Source organism: Schistocerca cancellata, chromosome 7 (assembly GCF_023864275.1).
Source record: "Schistocerca cancellata isolate TAMUIC-IGC-003103 chromosome 7, iqSchCanc2.1, whole genome shotgun sequence".
In the NCBI taxonomy this organism is placed as follows: Eukaryota; Metazoa; Arthropoda; class Insecta; order Orthoptera; family Acrididae; genus Schistocerca; species Schistocerca cancellata.
The window spans coordinates 437,823,300-437,847,154 of NC_064632.1; the positions used below are offsets into that span (position 1 = coordinate 437,823,300).

The 23,855-nt window shown below is 40.7% G+C and overlaps 1 protein-coding gene across 1 annotated transcript in view; it reads left to right on the forward strand.

The window, feature by feature from the left end:
* The window catches only part of LOC126092817 (neural-cadherin-like), a 310,348-nt gene that overhangs the window by 145,835 nt on the left and 140,658 nt on the right, over window positions 1-23,855 (forward strand). Inside the window, 3 exon segments of the mRNA XM_049908545.1 lie at window positions 13,175-13,321; window positions 13,614-13,919; window positions 16,285-16,558. Coding sequence (XP_049764502.1) covers window positions 13,175-13,321; window positions 13,614-13,919; window positions 16,285-16,558 — 727 coding nt within the window.

A 23,855-nucleotide genomic window follows, 5' to 3' on the forward strand; every position in this document is an offset into this window, starting at 1 on the left:
GAATTTGTTGTCTCTTTTTGATTAGATTTTATTGTGCAAATGTTTGTGTCCCTGTAGGTAACCAGAAACATGGATTGGCTGTGCATCTGCCCAATCCAGTTGGATAATGGCATTTGTTGGCCCTCCTGTGGTGACTTTCCCTGTCTTGCTTCAATACAGATTGGTCCATCTCCTCTCAACCCTCTGCCATTTGACACATTACAATATCTTACCCAAGTCATAAGCCTAAAGTTTTGGTCACATTCATGTACATATGCATACAGTTACTCTCAAAGCTAAAATATGTTCATGGAATGTCTCACGCTTCTGCCGTGTCAAAGACCCAGGTAGACTGATGATATTTATGAGTATATGAGATAATCTTGTCCATGTTACAACATTAGCTCCCTGGTTTGATCCAGGTTTTTAAAACATTTTCTTTCACAAAAACATAGTCACATAATACCCTTGCCCAACCTCTTCAACAAGGTTGTGGACTTTTTTTCCAGTATTTTTCCCCATCTCTAATGACCTCATTACATCCCTTCCTGGAATGTGATAGATAAGGGACATGACATGAAATAAAGTGTGCATATTTTATTTCTTCTGAGCACAATCACAGTAGCATTTTTTTTTTAAATTATAGCTTGCCTCAGCCATGTATTGGTCATCTTCAAAAACGTAAATATCAAGTAGCATTGGGAATAGAGTGTACACCAAATGTGTTGTCATACTTAACCAGTTGTTTTTAAAGTCTTGTTACTGTGATGCTTTTAGAAGAAACTTTAAAAAAATGTGTACTAGCTGTCAGTTGCATTGCTTCATGGTCAGAATGTAATAAGGTATTATCATTTAGGGATCTGCATGTTTTCAAATAAGAAGAGCACTCTCCCATAATAATTCTTGATACTTGCTTGATATAACTGTCATCAATGTCTTTACCTATTTCTCTCTCTCTCTCTCTCTCTCTCTCTCTCTCTCTCTCTCTCTCTCTCTCTTGCTCTCTCTCTCTCTCTCTCACACACACCCACACCCACACCCACACATACACACACAGAGAAAAGGAGGGTTGGGGGGGGGGGGGGGGGAGAGAAAGTGTGCATGTTGTCTTACACTTATTAGTATGAATTTTTCATGAGAATAAATTACCTCACTAATAACATCAAACTGATTTCAGATATTCAACTCTGGCCCTCTTCAGGTGGAAAAAGCCATACATCAGGAAATATCATGTTTCAGACCCAATTACAAATGTCACAAATATGAAACTTCAATTATACTTATCACATACATTGTCCTATACAAATATTTTGTTCTTGTGTGTCCTGAAACTGTATCTGTCTGTAGATTTCAACCTACGGTTTCCAGAATTTAGGCTATCTTCAGTCCAATACAGTGTACTGTACATGTCTCTCTTCAAAACCATGCTACAATTGGCTAGTTCACCAAAAATTATAGAACAGCATTCTGAAATAAACTTCACTGAAATTCACTTTAATATGGAAAGAGCAAAATGTGATGTCTCATTGTATAAGTCTGAATGATAAAAATAGTTCAATTTGTACACAAATTAAAAAAAAAAACCTTTAATACATTTTTATGTGTGGGAGAACTCATAGAAAAAAAGCACTACCAAAAATACATTAAACAAAAAGTTGCTTGTACAACTTATGATCAAAGCAAAACATGACTTTTCTTACAAAGAAGTGTGTGACATAGGATACTACACCAAGTATTTTTAGATAAGAAAGTATGATTGGAAATTAATATTGACAGAGACATTTTACATTGTAAAACAAGTGACAGCAGCTGTTTGAAGTGATGACTATCAGTTTACAACCATGTATTACAACATAATCCATTGATGGAACTGATTTCTTGGGCCAACTGCATGCAGTGGTGTTTATAACAGGAGGGTAATTGGTGCTCCACAAGTAGTCTCCACAGTTTCTTCTTCAAAGCATACATATCACCGCTAAATTTGCAGGTGTTTATTGATTAATTTTGTCTCACATACTCCATCATCATCTCCTAAATTTCTGCTGTTCATGTACATGTACATCATACTCTGCAAGTCACTTAACTGTGTGTGGTAGAGAATAATTCTGGTACCACTAACTGATCCCACTCCTCTCCCTGCTCTATTCACAAAAGGAGTGTGGTAAGAGTGATTGTCAGTAAGCCTCTGTTTTAGTTCTAATTTCTCGAATTTTCTTGTCATGGTCATTTCACAAGATGTATGTGGGAGGAAGCAATATGATTATTCCCATAAAATGCTCTCTCAAAATTTCAATAGTAAATCTCACCATACTGCACAATGCCTCTCTTGTAGCATCTGCCACTGGAGTTTGTTGAGCATCTATGTAACACCATCACGCTGACCAAACAATTCCATGACAAAACACATTGCTCTTTGTTGGAGCTTCTCTATCTCTTCAATTAGTCCTACCTGGTAAGGATCCCAGAATGATGAACAGCACTCAAGAATCATTCAAATAAGAACCACATTCTTCATGGGTAAATTACATTTCCTGAATATTCTTTCTATGAATCTCAGTCTGGTATCTGCATTTCGTACTGTTTGTTTTATGTGGTCCTTCCCCTTAAGGTCACTAGGATAGTTACTCCTAGATATTTTGTTGTAGATACTGTTTCCAGAAACTTATCACCAGTAGTGTAGTTGTACAGTAGTGGATTTCTTTTCCTTTGTGCACACAACATGTTACATTTATTTGCATTCAGGGTCAACTGCCAGAGCCTGTCTGTTCATCAGTCCTCTGCAGTATTGTCTTGTGGTACTACTTCTTTCTTATAGATAACCGTATCCTCTGGGACCAGTCTTAAGGAGCTTCTGATGTGTTGAAAGTGATCATTTATATACATTGTATACAGTAATGGTCCTTTCACATTTCCCTGGGGTACTCTAGAAATTACCTCTAAAATTACCTCTACATCTGTCAGTTTTGTTCTGTTAAGAGTGGTGTGTTAAGTTCTTCTGTAAGGAAGTCTTGAATCCAGTCACAAATCTAGCCTGTTACTCAGTAATCTCATACTTTTATCACTAAATGGCAGTGTGGAGCGGTTTCAAATCCCATCCTACAGTAAAGAAACTCAGCATCAACATGTGTGCCATTGTCTACAGCACTGTGGATCTCATGAAGGAACAGAGCAAGCTCTGTTTGCAGAATCTATGTTGATTTTTATAGAGGAGACTTTTGTTCTCTAAAAGTTCATATCCCTCAGAGGGCTAACAACTCTTTTGTGAATACCTGCTTGGCCACCAATGGGTCTCAGCCTTTGCAACATTACTTCCCTTTCTGTGCTGCAGGCTTATACTTTCACCATCACTCCATCCCCCTGCCTTTCCATCAGATGGTCTTTCTTGTGTAGATCCTGCTTGCACCTGGTACATGATTTAGGGCGCTAGTTTTGCATTTCACTTTTAATTAATGAAGACATGGTTCCCTTTGCTGGGTTTGACCTGTTGCCACTTTTCCAAATTTTTCAGAACTGCGAGTCCTGCAAGGAAATTCGCCCAGTGTGATGTCTGTTCCACCTCTGTGCCTTTCCAGTGTAGCACCCTCCCTTTCCAGTGAGGTAGCGCAACAAGAACTCAGTACAGTGGCCACCATCATGTTGTGGGGGGGGGGGGGGGGCATCATCATCACGTACCCACACAGTAGTAGCCCCCTGTCCACACAGGTATTGCAGTGTTCGTACCTGAACTGAAACCTCCCCATGTATTCCAAGGAGTTTATACCCATTGTGACTGGGGCATGGGGACTCCGAGCAATGGACTACTGGCCAGGTAGTTCAACGCATGCAGATATGACTCCAAAATGTTTCCTTCCCTGGCTGTGCATTGGGAGGAATGTAAAGCTAAGCAATAAACAGAGAAATACCCCCCCCCCCCTCCCCCAAATACCTGGTTTGTAGAAGGACAGAAGGGGATTCTTTTTTGCCATAAAGCGTTTATTCTTCATTGAGACTATGAAGGACAAGTTTGGGGAAGTTGCAACCATCTCCAAACTGAAGAGTGGGTCAATTTGGATTGAAACACTATTTCCTGTCCAGTCACGAGATTTTCTTGCTTGTGACAAGCTGGGTAACATTCCTGTGGCTATCACTCCCCATAATAGTCTAACATGGCTCAAGACATCATTTTCCATCATGGCCTCCACTGCAGTCTGATGATGAGCTATGTGCCAACTTGGATTGCCGGGTTGTACACTCTGTCCCCCATTTCGATAGGGGACAAAGGACAATAGGGTTGCTACTGGGGCCATAACCTTGGCCTTTGAGGGTGATTTGCTGCCTGTAAAGGCCAAGAGGATGATATAACAATGCAATGTGAAACCATATGTCCCTCCATCCCTCTGTGCAGTGCCTCAAATGTATGAAATCCGGGCACATGTGTTCACATTGTGATGCCAGCCCTAGTCTGTAGGGATTGTGGACACCCATTTCAGGTGAATGTTCCTTGTGGTCCTCCCCCCATCTGTGTCAACCATGGACAACACTGTTCTCCCTGCTCACCAGACTGCACTGGTTTTCAGGGAGAGAACAAACTACAGGAATATAAGTCTGTGGGGACTGACATATCGAGAGGCCAATAAAAAGTATGGTCTACATCCTGCATGCATGAATGACAATGTCATACACTACAGCTGTTATGACAGTACCCTCTCTGTTGACAGTTCCCTCCTCCATTATGCATCCTACAGTGAAAGCAAACCCTCCAGTATGCTTGACCATGTTTGCCCCCCCTCCCCTCCCCCCAAAGGCTTGATGGATCTCCTCCTGTTTTCCCCACACCCACATTGAGAGCACCCACCCACTGTGGGTGCAGAATCCCTAGCCAGAGACATAGCACCATCGTCTAGCTTCTCAAGCTAGGAAGGGGTCCTTCGGGACACTCCAAGTTTTCTGCCAGTCTGCAATCACATACCAGCTAGGAGCTGAAGGAGCCACAGGCTGCTGGTCATAGGGCTTTACTACCTTTTTCAGTCCCTGAAACTAATTCAGGGAAACCTTCCGAATCATCCAAACCTCCTGAGAAAGGCAAAAAGAAGTCTTGCAAGATGAAGGAAAGTCAAGCAGCTCCCATACCACCAGATCTCACATGTTCTGCTTTTGTGATTATGGCAGCAATCCCAGTGGCCCCTGAGGCTCCAGGTTGCACCACATAATGTGTCTCAGGACCTATGTCTATGTGTCTTGATACCATACACTCCCAGACAGTGGCAGCATTTGACCCTGGGACATAATCTGCCTTCTTGGTCCCTTCATGCTATCACAGTATACCAATGGCATGATTTTCCAGTGGAACTGTTGCAGTGTTTTCCAACATCTGACTGATCTATGATCTCTCTTAAACTCCTCCTCTGCTTTCTGCATTGCCCTTCAGGAAACTTGGTTTCCAGCAATGTGAGTCCCCTGCCCTTTGTGACTGCCACAGATATTTTAAGACGCATGCCAATTATGATAGTCTGTCATGTGGATTTTGCACGTATCTTCTGGACTCAGTATATACTGAACGTGTGCCTGTTGATACAACTTTGGAGGCTGTGGCTGTTCAGCTAAGGGCATTTCAGGATTTCACCATCTGTCTTATTTATTTCCCTTCTGATGGTGGAGTGCCTTAGGACATATTGTCTGCATTGGTTTCTCAGCTCCCACTAATCTTGGGTGACTACAGTGACCAAACCCTTTTGTGAAGTGGAACAACAATCACTGGCAACAGTAAAGACATCGAAGTGTATGTGTTGAATAGTGGTTACTCCACACACTTTGGTGTGGCTCATGAAACTTAGTTGGTCAGTGATCTTTCTATTTGCAGCCCTGGTCTTGTCCTATCCATCCACTGAGGTGTCTACAATGATCTGTGTGGCAGCAATCATTTCCCAATCTTCCTGCCCCTCCGTCAGCATCTCTCCCCTGGGTGCCCATCTAGATGGGCTCTCCACAGTGCCGACTATTGTTGTGAGCTCCCCACTAAGTGGAGGCATTAATGAGGCCATCCAGAATACAACAGCAGCCATTCCATTGACAGTGGACTTATCAATCCCCTATTCTTCAGGATCCTTGTGTTGTCCTATCCATCCACTGGGGTGTCTACAATGATCTGTGTGGCAGCAATCATTTCCCAATCTTCCTGTCCCTCTCTCAGCATCTCTCCCCTGGGTGCCCATCTAGATGAGCTCTCCACAGTGCCGACTATTGTTGTGAGCTCCCCACTAAGTGGAGGCATTAATGAGGCCATCCAGAATACAACAGCAGCCATTCCATTGACAGTGGACTTATCAATCCCCTATTTTTCAGGATCCTTGTGCTGTCCTACCCATCCACTGGGGTGTCTACAATGATCTGTATGGCAGCAATCATTTCCCAATCTTCCTGTCCCTCTCTCAGCATCTCTCCCCTGGGTGCCCATCTAGATGGGCTCTCCACAGTGCTGACTATTGTTGTGAGCTCCCCACTAAGTGGAAGCATTAATGAGGCCATCCAGAATACAACAGCAGCCATTCCATTGACAGCAGACTTATCAATCCCCTAATCTTCAGGATCCTTACGTTGGTAGGTAGTACCTTGGTGGATCTTGGAAATCAATGAGACCATTAGAGATCATAAGTGACCTCTCCAGTGCTGTAAGCAGCATCCATCAATTGAGCACCCATTGCCTTTAAATGGCTCTGTGCCTGGATCTGTCATGTAATAAAGTGATAGAAGCAATAATTTGGGAACAGTATGTTTCAACCATTAGACCAGATATGCTTCCTTAGCAGCTTTGGGTGAAGATCAGGTGCTTCTATGGATACCTGTCCTCTGCATGTGTACTTAGAATCTCCCTGAACAGTGCTTTTTTCACTGATCCAGTGCTCTGCATTTTGCTCAAGCCTCCGCATCTGAGAACTATCACCCTGCCTTTCATGTCCTTAAACAACAGATTGAGCTGTTGCACTTATCTTTCCCTATTTGCCACCTGGAGCCCTATAATGCTACATTCAGTGAGTGGGAATTCTTCAATGTCCTAGCCCTTTGCCCTGATACAGCTCCAGGGCTAGGCTGCATGCACAACCTAATGCTCCAACTGTTGATATACTTTCCGGGATGTGAGGTCGTGGTCCAAGAACTTTTCTGCTCCTTACGTTTCGTCCAGGACTGCGCTGGACGAAACGTAAGGTGCAGAAAAGTTCTTGGACCATGACCTCACATCCCGGAAAGTATATCAACAGCCATGTCAACCGGTCATGAAGCCTTCATTCTACTAATGCTCCAACACCTGTCAGTGGATTGTCAGTGTTATCTCCTTACTATCTTCAACAGTATCTGGAGTGAGGGTGAGTTCCTGCCTCAGTGGAGGGAAAGGCAGTTTTGTAGTTCTCAATGCAGAGGCTTCAGCATAATGCAGAGCACAGTATCAGTGAAAACAGCACCATTCAGGGAAATACCAAGTACACCTTCAGAAGTCTGGTAGTCACAGAGGCATCTGATCTTCACCCAAACCTGCGAAGGGGGCATACATGGCCCAATGGGTGAAACTTACTTTTCCCAGCAGTCTTACTTCTGTCATTTTATTAAATGATAGACCCAGGCATGGAGCTGTTTAAAGGCAATGAGGTGTTCAATTAATGGATGCCACTTACATAATTGCAGAGCCCACCCATGATTTATAATGGTCTCAGTGATTTCTGAGGTCCACCAAGGTACTACCTTCCAACAATGGGATCCTGAAGAATAGGGGATTGCTAAGTCAGCAGCCAATAGAATGGCTGCTGTTGCATTCTGGACGGCCTCATAATGCCTCCAGATAGTGGGAAGTCAGCATTGTGGAGAGCCTATCTAGGGCTGGTGCCAGGGGTGTGGTGCTGAGGGGGGACAGGAAGATTGGGAAGTGATCACTACCATACTGGTCACTGTGGACCCTCCAGAAGAACCCTCCAGTGAAATGGGTTAAGTACTGCCTAGAGATGAATGGTATCACCCAATTAGTCTCACCAGTGTTCTATGAACATTTTTTGAACACATGTTGAGCTGGCCGCTGTCTTGGCTCCTTCAGTCTCTGGGTCTTCTGGCTCCATCCAAGGACAGTTTTCACCAATGACGTTCCACTGTTGATAATTTGATTTGCCTGGAGTTTGCCATCCAGACAGTTTTTGTGATCTTAGCATCTTATTGCTGTCTTCTTCAAGTACAGTATTAGCCATATCCAAGAGAATGGGTCTTTCAGGGCTGTGTATTAAGTGTCCCTCTCTTTCTGGAGGCCATTAACAATCGAGCAGCAGCTGTAGGGTCTGCAGTATCACCCTCCTTGTATGCTGACAATTTTTGCTTGTACTATTGCTCCTCTAGTGTGAGTATTGCTGAACACTGACTGCAGGGTCACAGTCATGGCCCTTCATCCACAGCTTTCATTTTCCGCTGCTAAGACACACATCTTGCACTTCTGTCATCATAATATTATTCAGCCACAACCAGAACTTTACCTTGATGACCAGTTACTCAGTGTGGTGGAGACTTGGGACTGGCCTTTGCTGCCTGGTTGATGTGGCTTCCCTATCTTCATCAGCATAAGTGTAGGTGTTGGCTACACCTTAATACACTTCGCTGCTTCAGTAACACTACCTGGGGTGCATACTGCTCTACCCTTCTGCAGCTTTACAAAGCACTGATCCTGTCCAGTGTTGATTATGTGAGTCTGACATATGGTTTGACATTGCCATCAGGATTGCAATTGCTGGACTCGATACACCACTGTAGGGTCTGACTTGCATCAGGAGCCTTTCAAACCAGCCCTTTGAACAGCCTACTCGTGGAATCTGGTGACCCTACACTCTGGATAAGACACCAGCAACAGCTACCAATTATTCTATACACATTCACAACTCCCCTAAGCATCCAAACTACTGTGTCCTTTTTCCTAGTAGGGAGATCACCTCCTACAAGAGAGACTCTGAACTGGAGCCACGATAGTGTCTTTGCTTTGAACTTCAACTTCCCCCAATGGGAAGCAATGTCAGGGAGCAATCACTTACACCCCCATGGCGTGTTCCCCAACCTCGGATCTGTCTCAGTTTATACTTTGGACCAAAAGATTCAGTTGATCTGTTCTTGGTTATCCTTGATGCATTTCCAGATTCAGAAGTGCTATACACTGACGGCTCAATGGTCAATGGATGAACCGGTTTTGTATGCACACATGCAAGGTCCAGTGAACTATGCTCCTTGCCAAATGGATGCAGTGTCTTTGCTAATTGCTGGCATTTAAAAAAGCCCTTAACCATGCTTGTTCTTGCACCAGCAAGATGCTTCTACTCTGCAGTGACTCCCTGAGCAATCTTTGGCCTATAGACCAGTGCTACTATCGTCACCCTGTAGTGACAGCTATTCATGATCTCCTTTCTGACATCCATTGAGCTGGATGGCCAGTCATCTTTGCGTGGACTTATGGACATGTTGGGAACTCAAAGAATGAACATGCTGACCACTTGGCAAAGTTGTTTATCTAGATGCTGATTTTGGAAATGGGGATTCCAGAACTGGACATTCAGTCAACTGTACACTATCAAATGTTGGAGGTCTGGAACTCAGAATGGTACACCCTGGACTTCCCAAACAAACTGAGGGGAATAAAGGAGATCATGATCATGGGGCTCACTTCCCTTCAGGCTTCTCATGGGGAATTGACTGTCCTATGTCGGCTACACATTGGCAACACTTGACCGACCCATGGCCACATTCTCAGAGGACCCATCTTACTGCTGATGTGGTGCCCACTTGATGTGGCCCACATTTTACTAGACTTCCCAATTTTAGCTGCTGTGTGGTGATCTCTTAACCTTTCTGACACACTACTTCTGGTGCTAGCAGATGATGCCAAAGTGGCTGACCTGGTTTTATGTTTCACCCACAAAGGTGGTTCCTACTTGTCTCTGTACGGTGGGGGACTTTGGCCTAATGGACTACTTGAGGGGCTGGAGGGGCACCTCTCACCTGCTCTGGTCCAGGGGTCCCATGGCAGCCCTTGCTCAGCTGCCTGGCATTGACCCTCCCCTTCCACCTTTTCTTTCTCCTTGTTCTTTTATGTTCGCCATTTTTGATGTTTTATCTTTCCTAAAATTTTATCATCTTGTCTGGGCTACTTTTTTTCTTGTGATAAAGGGCAGTGAGGTGGTGCTGGTGGGCTGCAGAGGACGTGTCTCCCACTGCATATCATGCTCCAGGGACCTTCAACTGCATTGTGGTTAGAGTGATGCACCCATCTTACACCCTCTCACTCCCCTCCTTCTTCTCCTTGATTTTATCTCTACATTATTGTATCTTGTTTAAAATTGGGCTTCCCAGGATTTACCTTATGTGTCCTTCCAAGGATTATTGCTGGTTTGATACGTATAGGATGAATGGACTGATGACCCTGCTGTTCAGTGCCTTAAACATCAACAATCAACCAACCAGCCAACCGAAAAGTCATAATGCTTTAATATAAAACATGTTTCCCGTAATTGTACAGTACAACAGATTGACATCAATGATATAGACCTGTAATTATGTGCATCTGTCCCACAACCCTCCATGAAAAAGGGAATGACCTGTGCTTTTTTCCAGTCTCTAGGTACTGTTTGTTGCTCCAGGAATGTACAAAAACTGCTGCTGAAAGAAGAGCAAGTTCTTTCACATAATCTTTGTAGATTCTTATAGGTGTCTCATCTGGTCCAGATGCCTCTCCACTACTAAGTGATTGAAATTGCTTTTCTTTTCCATGTTCAGTTATCCCAGTATCTTCCACTTTGATGTTCATACAATGATCGAAAGGAGAGACTGCTACAATCTTTCACCGTGAAACAATTTCAGGAGATGGAATTCAGTATTTTGACCTTCTCCCTGTTACCTTTACTTTTCGTGCCAGTATGGTCACTGAATGAATGAGTAGAGGATTTCAACTACCTACTGATTTTACATAAGACCAAATCATCTTAGCATTATTACCTAGTTGGACTGGCAAAATTTTACTTTTGAAGCCACTGAAGACTTCCATCACAGCTGTTCTTACACTCATTTTTGCTTCATTCAATTTTCGTTTGTCAGCTAGGTTTTGACTTCTCTTGAATTGGTGATGAAGTTCTCTTTGTTTATGTAGAATTTTTCTAACCTGGTCTTCCCCACCTTTTATGGCCTTGCTCAGAGCATACTTGTCTAAGGAATTTTTCCCATTTGTGCTCCACATCTTCATTCTCACCACCAAGTATTTGATGTTGACTACTCAGATACTCTGCAATTAGTACCCTGTCACTTTTTCAATGTAAAAATATTTTCCTATCTTTCTTAACATTCCTTGTAAAAGCTGTGGTATGGTTGATTTCTAACTTTATGATTACTGATACCATCCTCTATGTCAACTGATTCAATAATGGTGTGCTCTGTTAAAGAGAACATAAGTCTTTGATTTCCTGGTATTTATAGTGTATTCAGTAAGTTCAGATCTGTTTGTTTTAGGAGGTCTAAGACATTATCTTCACAGGTCAGTTCTGTAATTATCTGCTCAAAGTAATTTTTGGACAAGACATTCAGATTAATATCACCCAAATCCCCATCTCTGGCACCAATTTTAATAGCATGACTCTCCCAATCTCTACCTGGCAAGTTGAAGTCACCCCTTATTACAATGGCATGATCAGGAAAATTATTAATGATATTCTGCAGTTTCTCACTGAAGTGGCAGTCTTTAAAAGCATCCCATTACCATTTTTGACTGTCCTTTGATGCTTAACTTCACACATATTAATTCACATTCAGAATCCATGATAACCTCACTAGATATTATCAAATTCCTTACTGCAATAAATACACCACCAAACAATGTTTTGCCATTTATTGTGGCCAGATCACTAAGGCTTGAACAACCAGTTTCCTCATAAGCTTTCCTCCATGATGAATTCCTTTCAGTTAGGGTGGCACCTGTTTCATTACATTTCTCTGTAGGTTCTTTCAGATTTCTGGGCACAGCATTGCTGTACATTAAAGACATGTTTGTAAGTTCCTGTGAAGAATGTTTCTATTCAGCCTTCCTGTTTCCCCTTTTCAGATTTTGTAGTTTGTGTTGCTTTCAGACTTAAGACATTTTGTGGTCTTACTTGTAGAACTTACCTGTTCATTGGTATTCCAACCTTGTTATCATGATCACCTTTCTCTTGGCAGCCTCCACCTGGAGATCCAAATGAGAATTTAATCCAGAAAATTTTACTAATAGAGAAATTGTCATGACACTTTTTTAAATTACATGTCACATGAACTGGATTACATTCCAGTCTCTATCCTCATATTGTTGATCATTGCAGATTTTTTCATCTTATGGGCAGTTTTCCGCTGCTGTCTTTCCAAAAGGCTATTGGCAGAATAAAAATGACTGTGTACCAGATGTCTTAAATAGCCATTACTGATTTACTGATGATTTCTATTCAGAACCTACGCAGAGCCTGGGATTAAAACCCAGCACCCCTAATCTACAGGGTGTAGCCAGGAAATGACACTACAGGTAATGATAACTCTCAACCTGTATTGGGGCCACAATAAATAGCCAATAATCTGACAAATCATAATATCATCCAGAAGATTTCACAGTAGCATCCTATGTCTCTGTGTCACAAGTACTGTTTACCAGAAGCACACAATATGCAATCAGAGTCACGGTGCCCAAGATCTCTCCTCACATGGACTATATTAATAAATCTCATTCTTGCTTGCTATGTGTGTCATATTTCCATATTGTCCCATCGTGCCCTAGTACACTAAGTGTTGCCATGACATGTTGCACTGTTTTTTATTGTTTTACCTTAAAAAACCTTTAGCTTTTTGGATGTGAGTGTCGACCACTAAACTGCAAAAGTAGAACTTATAACAGTGGATAAGTTAAATGTGTTTTAATACATATTCAAGGTGTTGCAGTTGTGACATAAATTCATTACAAAATGAAGTACCACTGTGGTGAAGAAATTGTAGATGTGAATATTGTCCTGTGGAGAAACAGCTGCAGAAACACACCTTATATTTATTACTGCTTGTCTTTTAAAGTGCAGTCATGGGATGTGACCATCATTGCATTAAAAGTTATTGCAGAAAGAGTTTTAGCTGGGATGACACCTGTGAAATATGAATCAAAGTTTTACTGTGTATTTAAACCATTGTATTTCCTTTCCAGGTTGTTGAAAATAGTGGCTATGGATCAAATAAATTTTCCTTAGTCAGAAATAATGATGGAACTGGTTCATTAAAAATAATTCAACCCCTGGATTATGAGGACATCCATGGCAATATCCTGAGGTTCCAGATACAAGTTACTGACAAGGTTTATTTTAAATTTATGCTTGATGTATTGACAAACTGCTTTTATGAAGTAACTTGTTTTCCAGATTCTTAATTTCATTATCTCTGTGGTTTTGTGGTGATGTTAACTTCTTATTGCATATGCACTTCTTTCTTTAATGACTGCCATTGCATTCCTTATTTATAAATAGTCTAGTTAGCTGTTGCAATGAATACCTGTTTTTGTGAGTGTTCTGAATTATATAACAGTACTTCTGAATTCACATTGTCTTGACTATTAAGCTACAGAGAATTTATTATATTTCCTTCAACAGGGTGATAATGATACATCACAGCAGTACTACACGAGATATGCTTGGGTAACTGTGAAAGTCAGAGATATCAATGACAACTCACCTAGATTTGAAAAACTTCATATTGAAATTACATTACCAGAAAACACCACAGCTGGAAAAATAGTTGCTACATTTAAAGCAAAAGATGCTGATAGGAGTGGAAAGAGTAAAGTATCATACAGTATTCATTATGATTCTGAAGCATCAAGACACTTTAACATTAAAGAAAATGGTGAAGTAATTATTCAGAGGAAACTTGACAGAGAAGCTGCATCTTGGCACAAGGTAAAAACTCCACTGTACATACTGACATAATAAAAACAGATTGAAGACATGCCATATGGTAATTGAAATGGAAACTGCTTGGAAACACTCTATGTGGTAATGGAAATTTAAATTGCAACCAGTGGAATCTTATTTTTTTTCTTTTCTTAACAATGTATCAGTATTCACAACCACATATTTTCACAGATTAGAAATAATTCATCATAGTTGTCTTAATTGTTTCTTTTATTGTGCCATACTGCAATTTCATTGTGTCACGTTCATCTGCACCCTGAAAACCACCATGGGGTGCATGGCAGAGGGCACAGCCCATTGTACCAGTTATTAAGGTTTCTTTCTGTTCCATTCACATGTGGAGCATGGGAAGAATGATTCTATTCTAATTTTATCCTCATGATCTCTGTGTGAACAATACTTAGGTGGTTGTAGTATATCCATAGAGTAATCATTTAAAGCCAATTGTTGAAACTTTTTTAACAGACTTTCTCGGGATAGTTTACGTCTATCTTCAAGAGTCTGCTAATTCAGTTCCTTCAATATCTCCTGTGACACTCTCCCATGAATTAAACAAACCTGTGACCATTTATACTGTCCTTCTCTGTATATGCTCAGTATCCCCTGTCAACCCCATCTGGTACAGGTCTTCTCACCCACTTGAGCAATATTTGAGGATGTGTTGCACAAATGATTTGTAAGCAATCTCTTTAGTAGACTGACTGCACTTCCCCAGTATTCTACCATTAAACCGAAGTCTATCACCTGCTTTACATATGACTGAACCTATGTGATCATTTCATTTCATATGCTTCAAAGTGTTAGACCCAGGTATTTGTATGAGTTGGCCAATTCCAACAACAACTCATTGATATTATAGTCTTAAAGATATCTCAGTGGCTCAAGATGTTCTAATGGTAGATTTAAAACATTTCTTTCATTCTTAGCTTTTCATAGCTACCATCTTATAGCAGAACTACAAGGAACATGGATTTAGTCAAGGAACACTTTAAAAAGAGAGTAAAATAACAGGTGCCTAACATTATGACAATTCTGACTGTGGATCTAAAATTGATGGGAAAAATTCATGTGTCAGAATGAAATAGACATGTACAGATATTCCTGTTTTCTTTTACTGCAAGTTACTTTTAGATATAAATACTAATTATGCAGTTTAAAAGTGATACAATGTTGTACTGTTGAACAATCCTATTAGGTAAGGAACCATCTGGCATACATAGATCGCAGGTATAAATAGGATGAGAGTATTCTTGTGGATGATTTCTTCCTTTATAAGTACCAGTAATTTCTGTACCACAGAGCAGGAGCTTTTTGCAACAAACTATATGGGTTTAGATTAAAACTATGTCTTTTGCAGGCAGTGTTCTTAACCAACTGAGTTTAAAAACAGTGCATACTACACTGCATAGTGAAAGATTAATTCAGAAAACAATCCCTAGACCAGGGCAAAGTCACTTCCCTGTTATTCCCTTTCACTCAGGGATGTAAGTCCAGCAATGTGCAGTAGTGGTACTGTGAAAAGTGAGAAAAGAGAAAGTTGCCAGTTGAATTCAAGCTGAAAGATCAAGTTATAATGCAGGTCTGGGTAGCTTAATCAGGAAATAACATTTCTCACAACAGGCAATGTTCGAGGTTTAAATTATGGCTTGGCACACAGTTTCAAACTTCAATGCAGAGTTACAGGTTGAATCTAGAGACAATAGCTCATTGCAAGAGCAGTAGATAGAGGTTTTTTTCAAGACAACTACATCAAATCCATATTATACCTTCAGTACTAAAGAGACGTAGAGGTCAATGATCAAAAGTTTTTATGAATGTTCGTTGTGCATTTCAAGTACTGCACACATCATTAATAGGCTATTTTCAGTTGATGCACATTACTAGCAGAATTTGTTTCCAAAAGAGTCATTTCCACCCACTAAGTAACTGATTTTCATGGTATTCACATAAATTCTTCTGATAGAGCCGTAAATACATTGCCACAGTCCATGGGCTGTCACCTAGCTATTCCTAATCTGTTCCGAGACTCAGGTAATTCAAGTCCAATATTCTCATTTTGAGGAGAAAAGAAATTTGTGGCACATACTGATTTAAAAAAGGGATAAGTTGACAGGACACCTCCTGAGGCAAGACGTAATTGAAGCTTGCACAGGATAAACTACTGTGATGAAAATTGGCAACTGCTGTACCTGGGAAAGCAACAAGTCTATCCCAAATACTTACTTTTCTCAAGTCAAAGTATTATTTTTCATTAATATCATTCCTGACCAGAGTTTAATTACAAACAACTGTTGGAAGAAGATAAAAGTATCTGTCAAGTATTACTTCCTTACTTTTATCAATGTTTCAGGTAAATGTTTTAGCAGTTGATGATGGAGCTCCACCAAAGACATCCACAGCTACATTGTTAGTGATTGTTGAAGATGTTAATGACAATCCACCACATCTCCTACAGAATTATGAACCTGTTTTATATGAGCAAACTCCTCCTGGTGAATTAGTAGAAATACTTGGAGCTGATGCTGATGATTATTCAAAAAATAATGGACCACCATTCACATTTAAAATGGATCCTAGTGCAAATGACCAGATCAAAGCATCATTCAGCATAACATTTGATCAAAGTAAGTTTTATTTTTAGTGAAGTGAATGTTACTTTCTGAAATATCATCGTAATAAAGTTATCCATGTATTTCATACAGATATATTTTCTTTTTCAATTCTGATAACAGTATCCTTCATCAGCTGTTTCACTATGTTGGAGCTCATTTCAAACACTGAATCTTCCCCATTACTGAATCTGTTAACCTCATAACACATATTACTCTTAAAATGAAACCATACCGTTCTGTACATTCATTGGGAAAAAAAAGGGTTCCACAATTCTCTAAGCAGCATGGACATAACACTTATTATGCATACTTAAGTGGGAGTGTGTCTCAATTACATAATTTGAGTACACAACCCTGTTAAACTGTGAAGTAATAAATAAGTTTTCAAACAGTTTGCCTCAATCCAAGAAGATGGTCGATTTCATCTTTAGCATAATGACCAGGTTTATTACTTTTGAAGCAAACATTTCTGCAGCTTTTTGCCCAATAATCAGGTTTAGTACATTTGAACCATTAACTTGGTTTTCTCAAATTTTTATCTCCATGATGAAGGTTATTATTAAAATGTTTGTTTCTCTGTGTATCAAATTATGTGATAAATTGCAAAGAACCATCCAGTCTGCAGAATTAATTTTCTTTATTACTTGATGACTAATTTTGAGCGTATGCTCATTAGCAAATCATCTGCTAAGCTGTGCAGTAACATCCATTATGACAGCCATACATCTGTTTACTCCTGTTAAACACATCTTTTAAATATAGTGCAGGGCAGGACGTCATTCACCTAACTGTTGTTTGACTGCCATAAATGCCTCCCTCTTTGTATCTGTACTGACGCACATAGATCCACACCTAAAATCCGACTCCACAGTTGTAACGCATGCCACAGAAGCCAGTAGATGCAGCTAGAAATTCAACAGTCTTCAGAGGCCACCACTTGTGGATGCATGCTCAGCCTCTCATCTTCACATTCTACTGGCCGGCCAACAGCTTTAGAGTTTTTTGTGTGAGGCAGTTAGTTTGTTGTGTCAGTTATCATGTAGTATTCTCTTGTGGGATTGGAACAGTATCTCTCTGGAGATTTAGATGTTCTTCTTCCATCAACAATCTTGACATCAGATAAGGTAATGTTTACTGATCAAGATATGTTGATTCCAATGCACTTAGAAAATAATTGTACATGGTGGTAACATCAGTAAGAGTTTTCTGATCACCTTAAAGTTTGAAATATTTTCACCTTGATTTCTCAAGCAATTTACCAGGTCTGCTAAAACTGGAGTAAATGTATGCTTACATTGCTTTTCTGTTTGTAAACTGAAAGAAGTTTGGTCCACAAGGCAACTAATAGCATGTAGCAAAGGCTTCTCCTCAGTTGACATTCTGGTAATTTTCTGAACAGCAATGTCATGTCCATGTTTTTCCACACTGTGAGATCCTTTCCATATGCCTATCCTGCTGGAGTGTTAATGTCAACATTACACATTGGTTTAATTGTTTGACCTGTGACAATACCCCTAGCTCCAGTGGCACTTGAAGTTATACACACTTCATATTTCTAGGCCAGCCAGTTCTCAATGCCTTTGAGTTTTGTAATTTTTATCATGTCATTTTAAGGTTAGCTAGTTTTATGTTTCATGGATTATTTGCATACTAATTTATAATTTTTGTGACTTGGAAGCCTGCATACTTGGTTCACTTGACAAACAATCAAATAAATTGTATTAATAAGTTTATTTACAAAAAGAAAATTACAATACTTAATTTTGGCAATTACACAGATGTGTCGCAAGCAAAGAGCAACATAGAAAATAATCAGTCTTTGCAGTGACTGCTTATCTCTAACTGACAAAAGTCTTTCCTAAACAGCTCTTGAAGTCACTGTCATTGACACTGCTATCCAAGTCACTATCATTGACTCTTCAGTAGAACTGGGCCATCAACAGTCGGTTGCGGCACTTATGTCCTCTTCACCTAGGGGCCACTGCTGTCATGTTGTTGTCCTGCAAGGGAGGTCAGCCAGCATGTGATTGTCTGACTTCTTCTCACAGCCTTCTCTTCCTTGTCGTTCCCAACTGGTATGCTAACACTTGACCGTATGCCATAACATCGGTAGGACAAGAGGAATCAGAAAACACGAAGGCTCTGTCTCCATGGGGTCGTCCCACGGTGGTGTCATGATGACACCCTCTGGCAGCTGCTGTGGCTGCACTGTCCTCGGGATCCATCAGTCTGGGGAAGAGATACAGAAGGATCACCATGCACATGAAAGTGGCAAATCTGACTGTGATGTTGGTGCTGCAATCCGTTTGGACCTGAAATGAGATAAGTGCATGTGCCAAGTCAACAAAGGATCTCGCCTCAGCCCACCATTCGCTGCTGTTATAAATCCAGAAAAACACAATATCATGTGAACCAAAGCGATACTTGCGGTCTTCCTTCAGTGCTGGATGCTGTTCAGGGTGGAGGTGGCATCGGCCATGAAGCAATTATGCTGGTGGTGGTGCATCGCATGGATGTGAATGACAGGAAGGAAGAAACAGTTGCAATGCTTGATCCCTGGTGTGTGCGGTGCAAAGCTTGGCCATCTGCTGCTTGAAGGTTCTGACAAAACATTCCGCTTCATCTTTGGACTATGGATGGAACAGTGGACTAGTTAGATGCTGTATGCCATTGCATTCACAGAATGTTTCAAATTCGTGTGATGTGAACTGAGGGCCATAGTCTGATGCTATGACTTCAGGCAAACCTTCGAGGCAAAAAATAGAGCACAATGCCTGAACTGTGCTACATGACATTGTCGACTTCATGGGCACAACAAAGGTAAACTTGCTGTAAGAGACTACCACAAACAACCATTGTAAGTTCCAGAAAGGTCCCATAAAGTCTGTGTGGCAGAGCAGACTGATTTGCCACACATATGTGACACTGTGACATCATCTCTTCTATTTGGGTGTCCATACCCTGCCAAGTACAGAGTTTGTGCACTAACTGGTTTGTACGAACAATCCCCCAGTGTCCTTGGTAAAGTAACTGCAACACTTCTTTTTGCAGTTTTGTAGATCAACACATGTGACTGTCCACTGTCATTTTGAACAAGAATCACACCTTTGTGTATAGCAAGGCTATGCTGATGTGCAAAGTATTGGCACACTACTGAGTTCTTCATGCTATGCAATGAATGAGACCAGGATGTGTGAGTGTATTTTAGCAAAATGTTCAAATTTGAATCAGTTTTCGTGGCCTGTTCAATTTTCTTACAGTTCAGAGGAAAGGATTGAAGCAATTCAGAATTGTGAGCATCAATGTGACAACACAGCAGAAGCATCAAAGTCTGTATCAGGGGCAGTCAGAAGACATGAAAGCATGTCCGCGTTACCATGTTGAGCTGTCGGATGATACACAGTCTTGTACTGGTATTGAGACAACAGCAAAGCCCATCTTTGCAATTTTTGGGCAGTTCATACCAGAATTGGCTTCATTGCCTGATCCTTTACTAAGTAGAATTCTCTGCCTTAAAATAGTGGTGGAATTTGGAGACACTATACATGATAGCCAATGCCTCTTTCTCTAATTGTGAATAGTTACACTGATCTTTGGACAACGCTTTTGATGCAAAAGCAATAATCCTGTCTTTATCACCAAATCTGTGCAAAAGCACTGCATCGATTCTGTAAGAGGAAACTTCAACTTGCAACACAACTGGTTTGTCAAGATCAAAGTGAACCAACCATCAATTACTGAGAAATGTGTCTTTAAATTTTTAAAAAGCATCTTGGCACTTATCTGTCCAAACAAAATGGATGTCCTTGTGACCTAAGCAATGCAATGGAACTGTAATTTGTGCTGTGTTCAGAATGAACCTAGTATAATAGTTCATTTTCCCTAAGACTTGCTGCAATTCTGTGACCTTGCAAGGAACTGGCAGGGCATGCATGGCTAGCAAATGTGACCAAGGAGGATGTACACCTTGACTGTTTATGACGAGACCAGGATACTGCAACTCGGGTTTCAAAACATCACACTTTTCCAGTCTACGCTTTAGTCGTGCATCAGATAACACATGAAACAAAGCACGCAAATTTGCAATGTGTTCTTCAGGAATATGACCTGCAGTGACAATATCATCCTAATAGTTTTTGCAGTTTGGTACTGGAGCAGTCAGCTGTTCCAAATACTGTTGGAAAATGGCAGGTGTGGAAGTACTGCCATAACGCAAATGCAAATATTTAAGCAAGCGCAAAGTAGTGTTCACAACACACATGGTTTGAGATTCATCATCCAGTGGTATTTGAAGATACACGTTGCTCAAATCAATTTTTGAAAAGTAGTGACCAGCGCATAATCTGTCCATGAGATCCTCTGGGCATGGCAATGGATCAATCACATTTTGTGGGTTGACACTAGACTTAAAGTGGACACAGAGGTGTATGTGACCTGAAGGTTTGGGGAGCAAAACCGGTGGACTTGCCCAGTGACTAGTTTGTATGGGCACAATAGCTCTGCTATTTTGCAATTCTTTAAGTTCAGCAGCTACTTTGTCTCGTAATGCAATGGAAACATTGTCACCTGGCAAAATTTTGCCTGAGCATTGTCTTTCATAGTAATATGTGCAACAAAATTGTTAGCCTTGCCTAAACCTTCAGAAAAGAGTTCAGGAAATTCTTTCAGCAAGCTTGTCTTTGGCATTGAATGCAGTCACTGACAACACATTGACCTGATTTTGAAAGCCAAATAAATCAAATGAATCAAGGCCAAATAAGTTTTCACAATTGCGTGATTGTAGCACAGTGAAAGTCACAGTTCGTGTATGCAAGTGATACATGGCAGGCAAAGTACATTTTTCGAGAACGGAAATGTCTTGCCCATTATAAGCTGTCAGATGAGTGCTAGTTTGAGACGGTGTGAGGAGCCTAACAATTTATATGTGTTATGATTCAGCAATGTAACAGAAGCACCCATGTCCAATTGAAATTTCACATGTTTTCCACTAATATGCAAATGAACAAGATGTTTGTTGGACTGGCATAGCACTGAAGAAACTGTTTGCTTGCTAGTTTTGCTAATGCCTACAGCAGACTTTGAATACACTGAATTGATTACAGTGGCCTTGTGACTAGATTTTGGTGAGTGGGCGGACTTCTTATGTTTGTTCCATTGTAAACATATGGATCGTACATGACCTTTCTTGCCACAAGCGTAGCACTGTGCTTGTGTGGACGAGCAGTCTTGGTGTTTGTGTCATGAATAGCATCGAGTGCATGATTTCATTCTGTTTGCCTGTTTAGAGAACTGTTTATGCAGCTTGGCATGTGCATGCTGTTGCTGCCTACTGGACTGGTCATGAGCAAGGGACAACTCAGCCCGACAAATTGGCAGCTGCTCAAATTTATTGGCCACTATGGCACCTGAATCATACTGATCTAAATTTGCACTACATGATGAAATGATGATCTGACTGTTTCAAAATCTATTCTCTAATTTTGACATCAGCTACATTGTACACAATCACGTCACACAACATAACATCTGAATATAAAGCACCACAAGCACATTGCACAATTGTAGCACAGTGAAAGTCACAGTTTGTGTATGCGAGTGATACATGGCAGGCAAAGTACATTTTTCGGGAATTTGCATTTCTACGTCATATCCTGCATATCTGTTACCCACTTATGATAAGTTTGTTTTGACCTTTTCTTGCAATGAAAGAATTGGTACCTAACTGCCACCACATTCACTTTTTGGTCATAATAGTTAGTTAGAGAACCTACAACCTGATCATAGGAAAGTTCACTTGGAGTGGCATTAGGGAACAATTTCTGAATGAGGTGAAAAGCTGCACTTCCTACTGTTGATAAATAGTAATGTAGTTTCACAAAACCTGAGATTATGTGAGCAATGACGTCGGCTTCATACTGTTGCAACCACTTGAGCCATTCCTCTTCTTTGTTATTAAACTAGTAAAAAAGGCAGTATGACACTCAGAGCTACAGTTGTTGCTTGTTGCGCTGCATTAGGTGTTTGGTTGGCCAATAACTGCTCTACCATATTTAGAAGAGATGCAATCTGCTGCATCTGAGACTGGAACATCAGTGTTAGCTATGCTGCATCTATCGCTTGAAGCTGAGGTGCATGAGCAGGGGGTGGTAGAGGTGGGTTGCTCATTTTGGAATAGGCAAATGCAATAAACAGACAATGCACACAAGTAAAGAAATTTTCTGTACACCTACCTGAAAACACGGTATAGAAAAAAACACTGTAATAGACACTGTTAGAACATGTAAACACACTCCTGTAAAGAAAAGACAAGGTAGAACTAAAGCACCAGCAAAACAGAAAATTCCATGACAAAACAAAACTGTGGCACCTGGTAACAGGTCGTCACTATGGGATTCGTTCACCTCATAGCCAATCTTGTGTCTAGGAAGTCTGCATACTCGATTCAAGAGACAAACAATCTAACAAATCATATTAATGAGTTTATTTACAAAATGAAAATTACAACACTTAACTTTGTTAATTACACAGATGCATCACAAGCAAAGGGCAACAAACAAAATAATCAGTGTGAATTTTAAAATTTTCCCGGCGAATTGACTGTTCAAATAAATTTCAGGCTTGCAGCCGGTCGTCGTTCAATACTTCACTCGATATTTCAATTGGACACCTGCCAGTCATCTTCAGGTGAGCCATCGCAGACTGGTGAAAATGTCGTCCATTCCGCAATATATAGCGTACTGTAACTATTCTGCGCATGCATCGAAAACTTGATAGTTGAACCACACTGCCCGCTGGCAGCGCCCTTGCTGGTGGAATAGCGGAACTCAGTCGCCCTCTGCGTTGCTGTTTGCCACGGCGGTTGACGCAATCTGTCGTCTTCGATTTGAGCAAATAGTGGAGATGATAGGATTCCATGCACTGTCCAGCTGGTAGCCACTGTCACGGTTTAACAGATTTTCCGCCAGTCATATTTCTACGGATTCTTTAATAATGGAGTCCCATTATTATGTGCATCATTGTTCCTTTTGAACTGCAGCAGAGTGAGGGAATAAATATACTGTGAAGCAGTAGTCAAAATGCCAAACTCCTTAAATAGATGTTTACAAGAAGATAGTGGCTGAGTGGTACAATTTTTTTCTTACAGCGTGTTTTTGACCAAGATGAGTTACGCAAGAACATTATTCTATAAGACATTATTGAATGAAAATAGACAAAATATGTCAAATTACTCATTTCTCTGTCCCCGAGACTGACAAAGATTCAAAGTGCACATTTGCACAATGTGGCTGAACTAAGTTGTTTTAGGTGT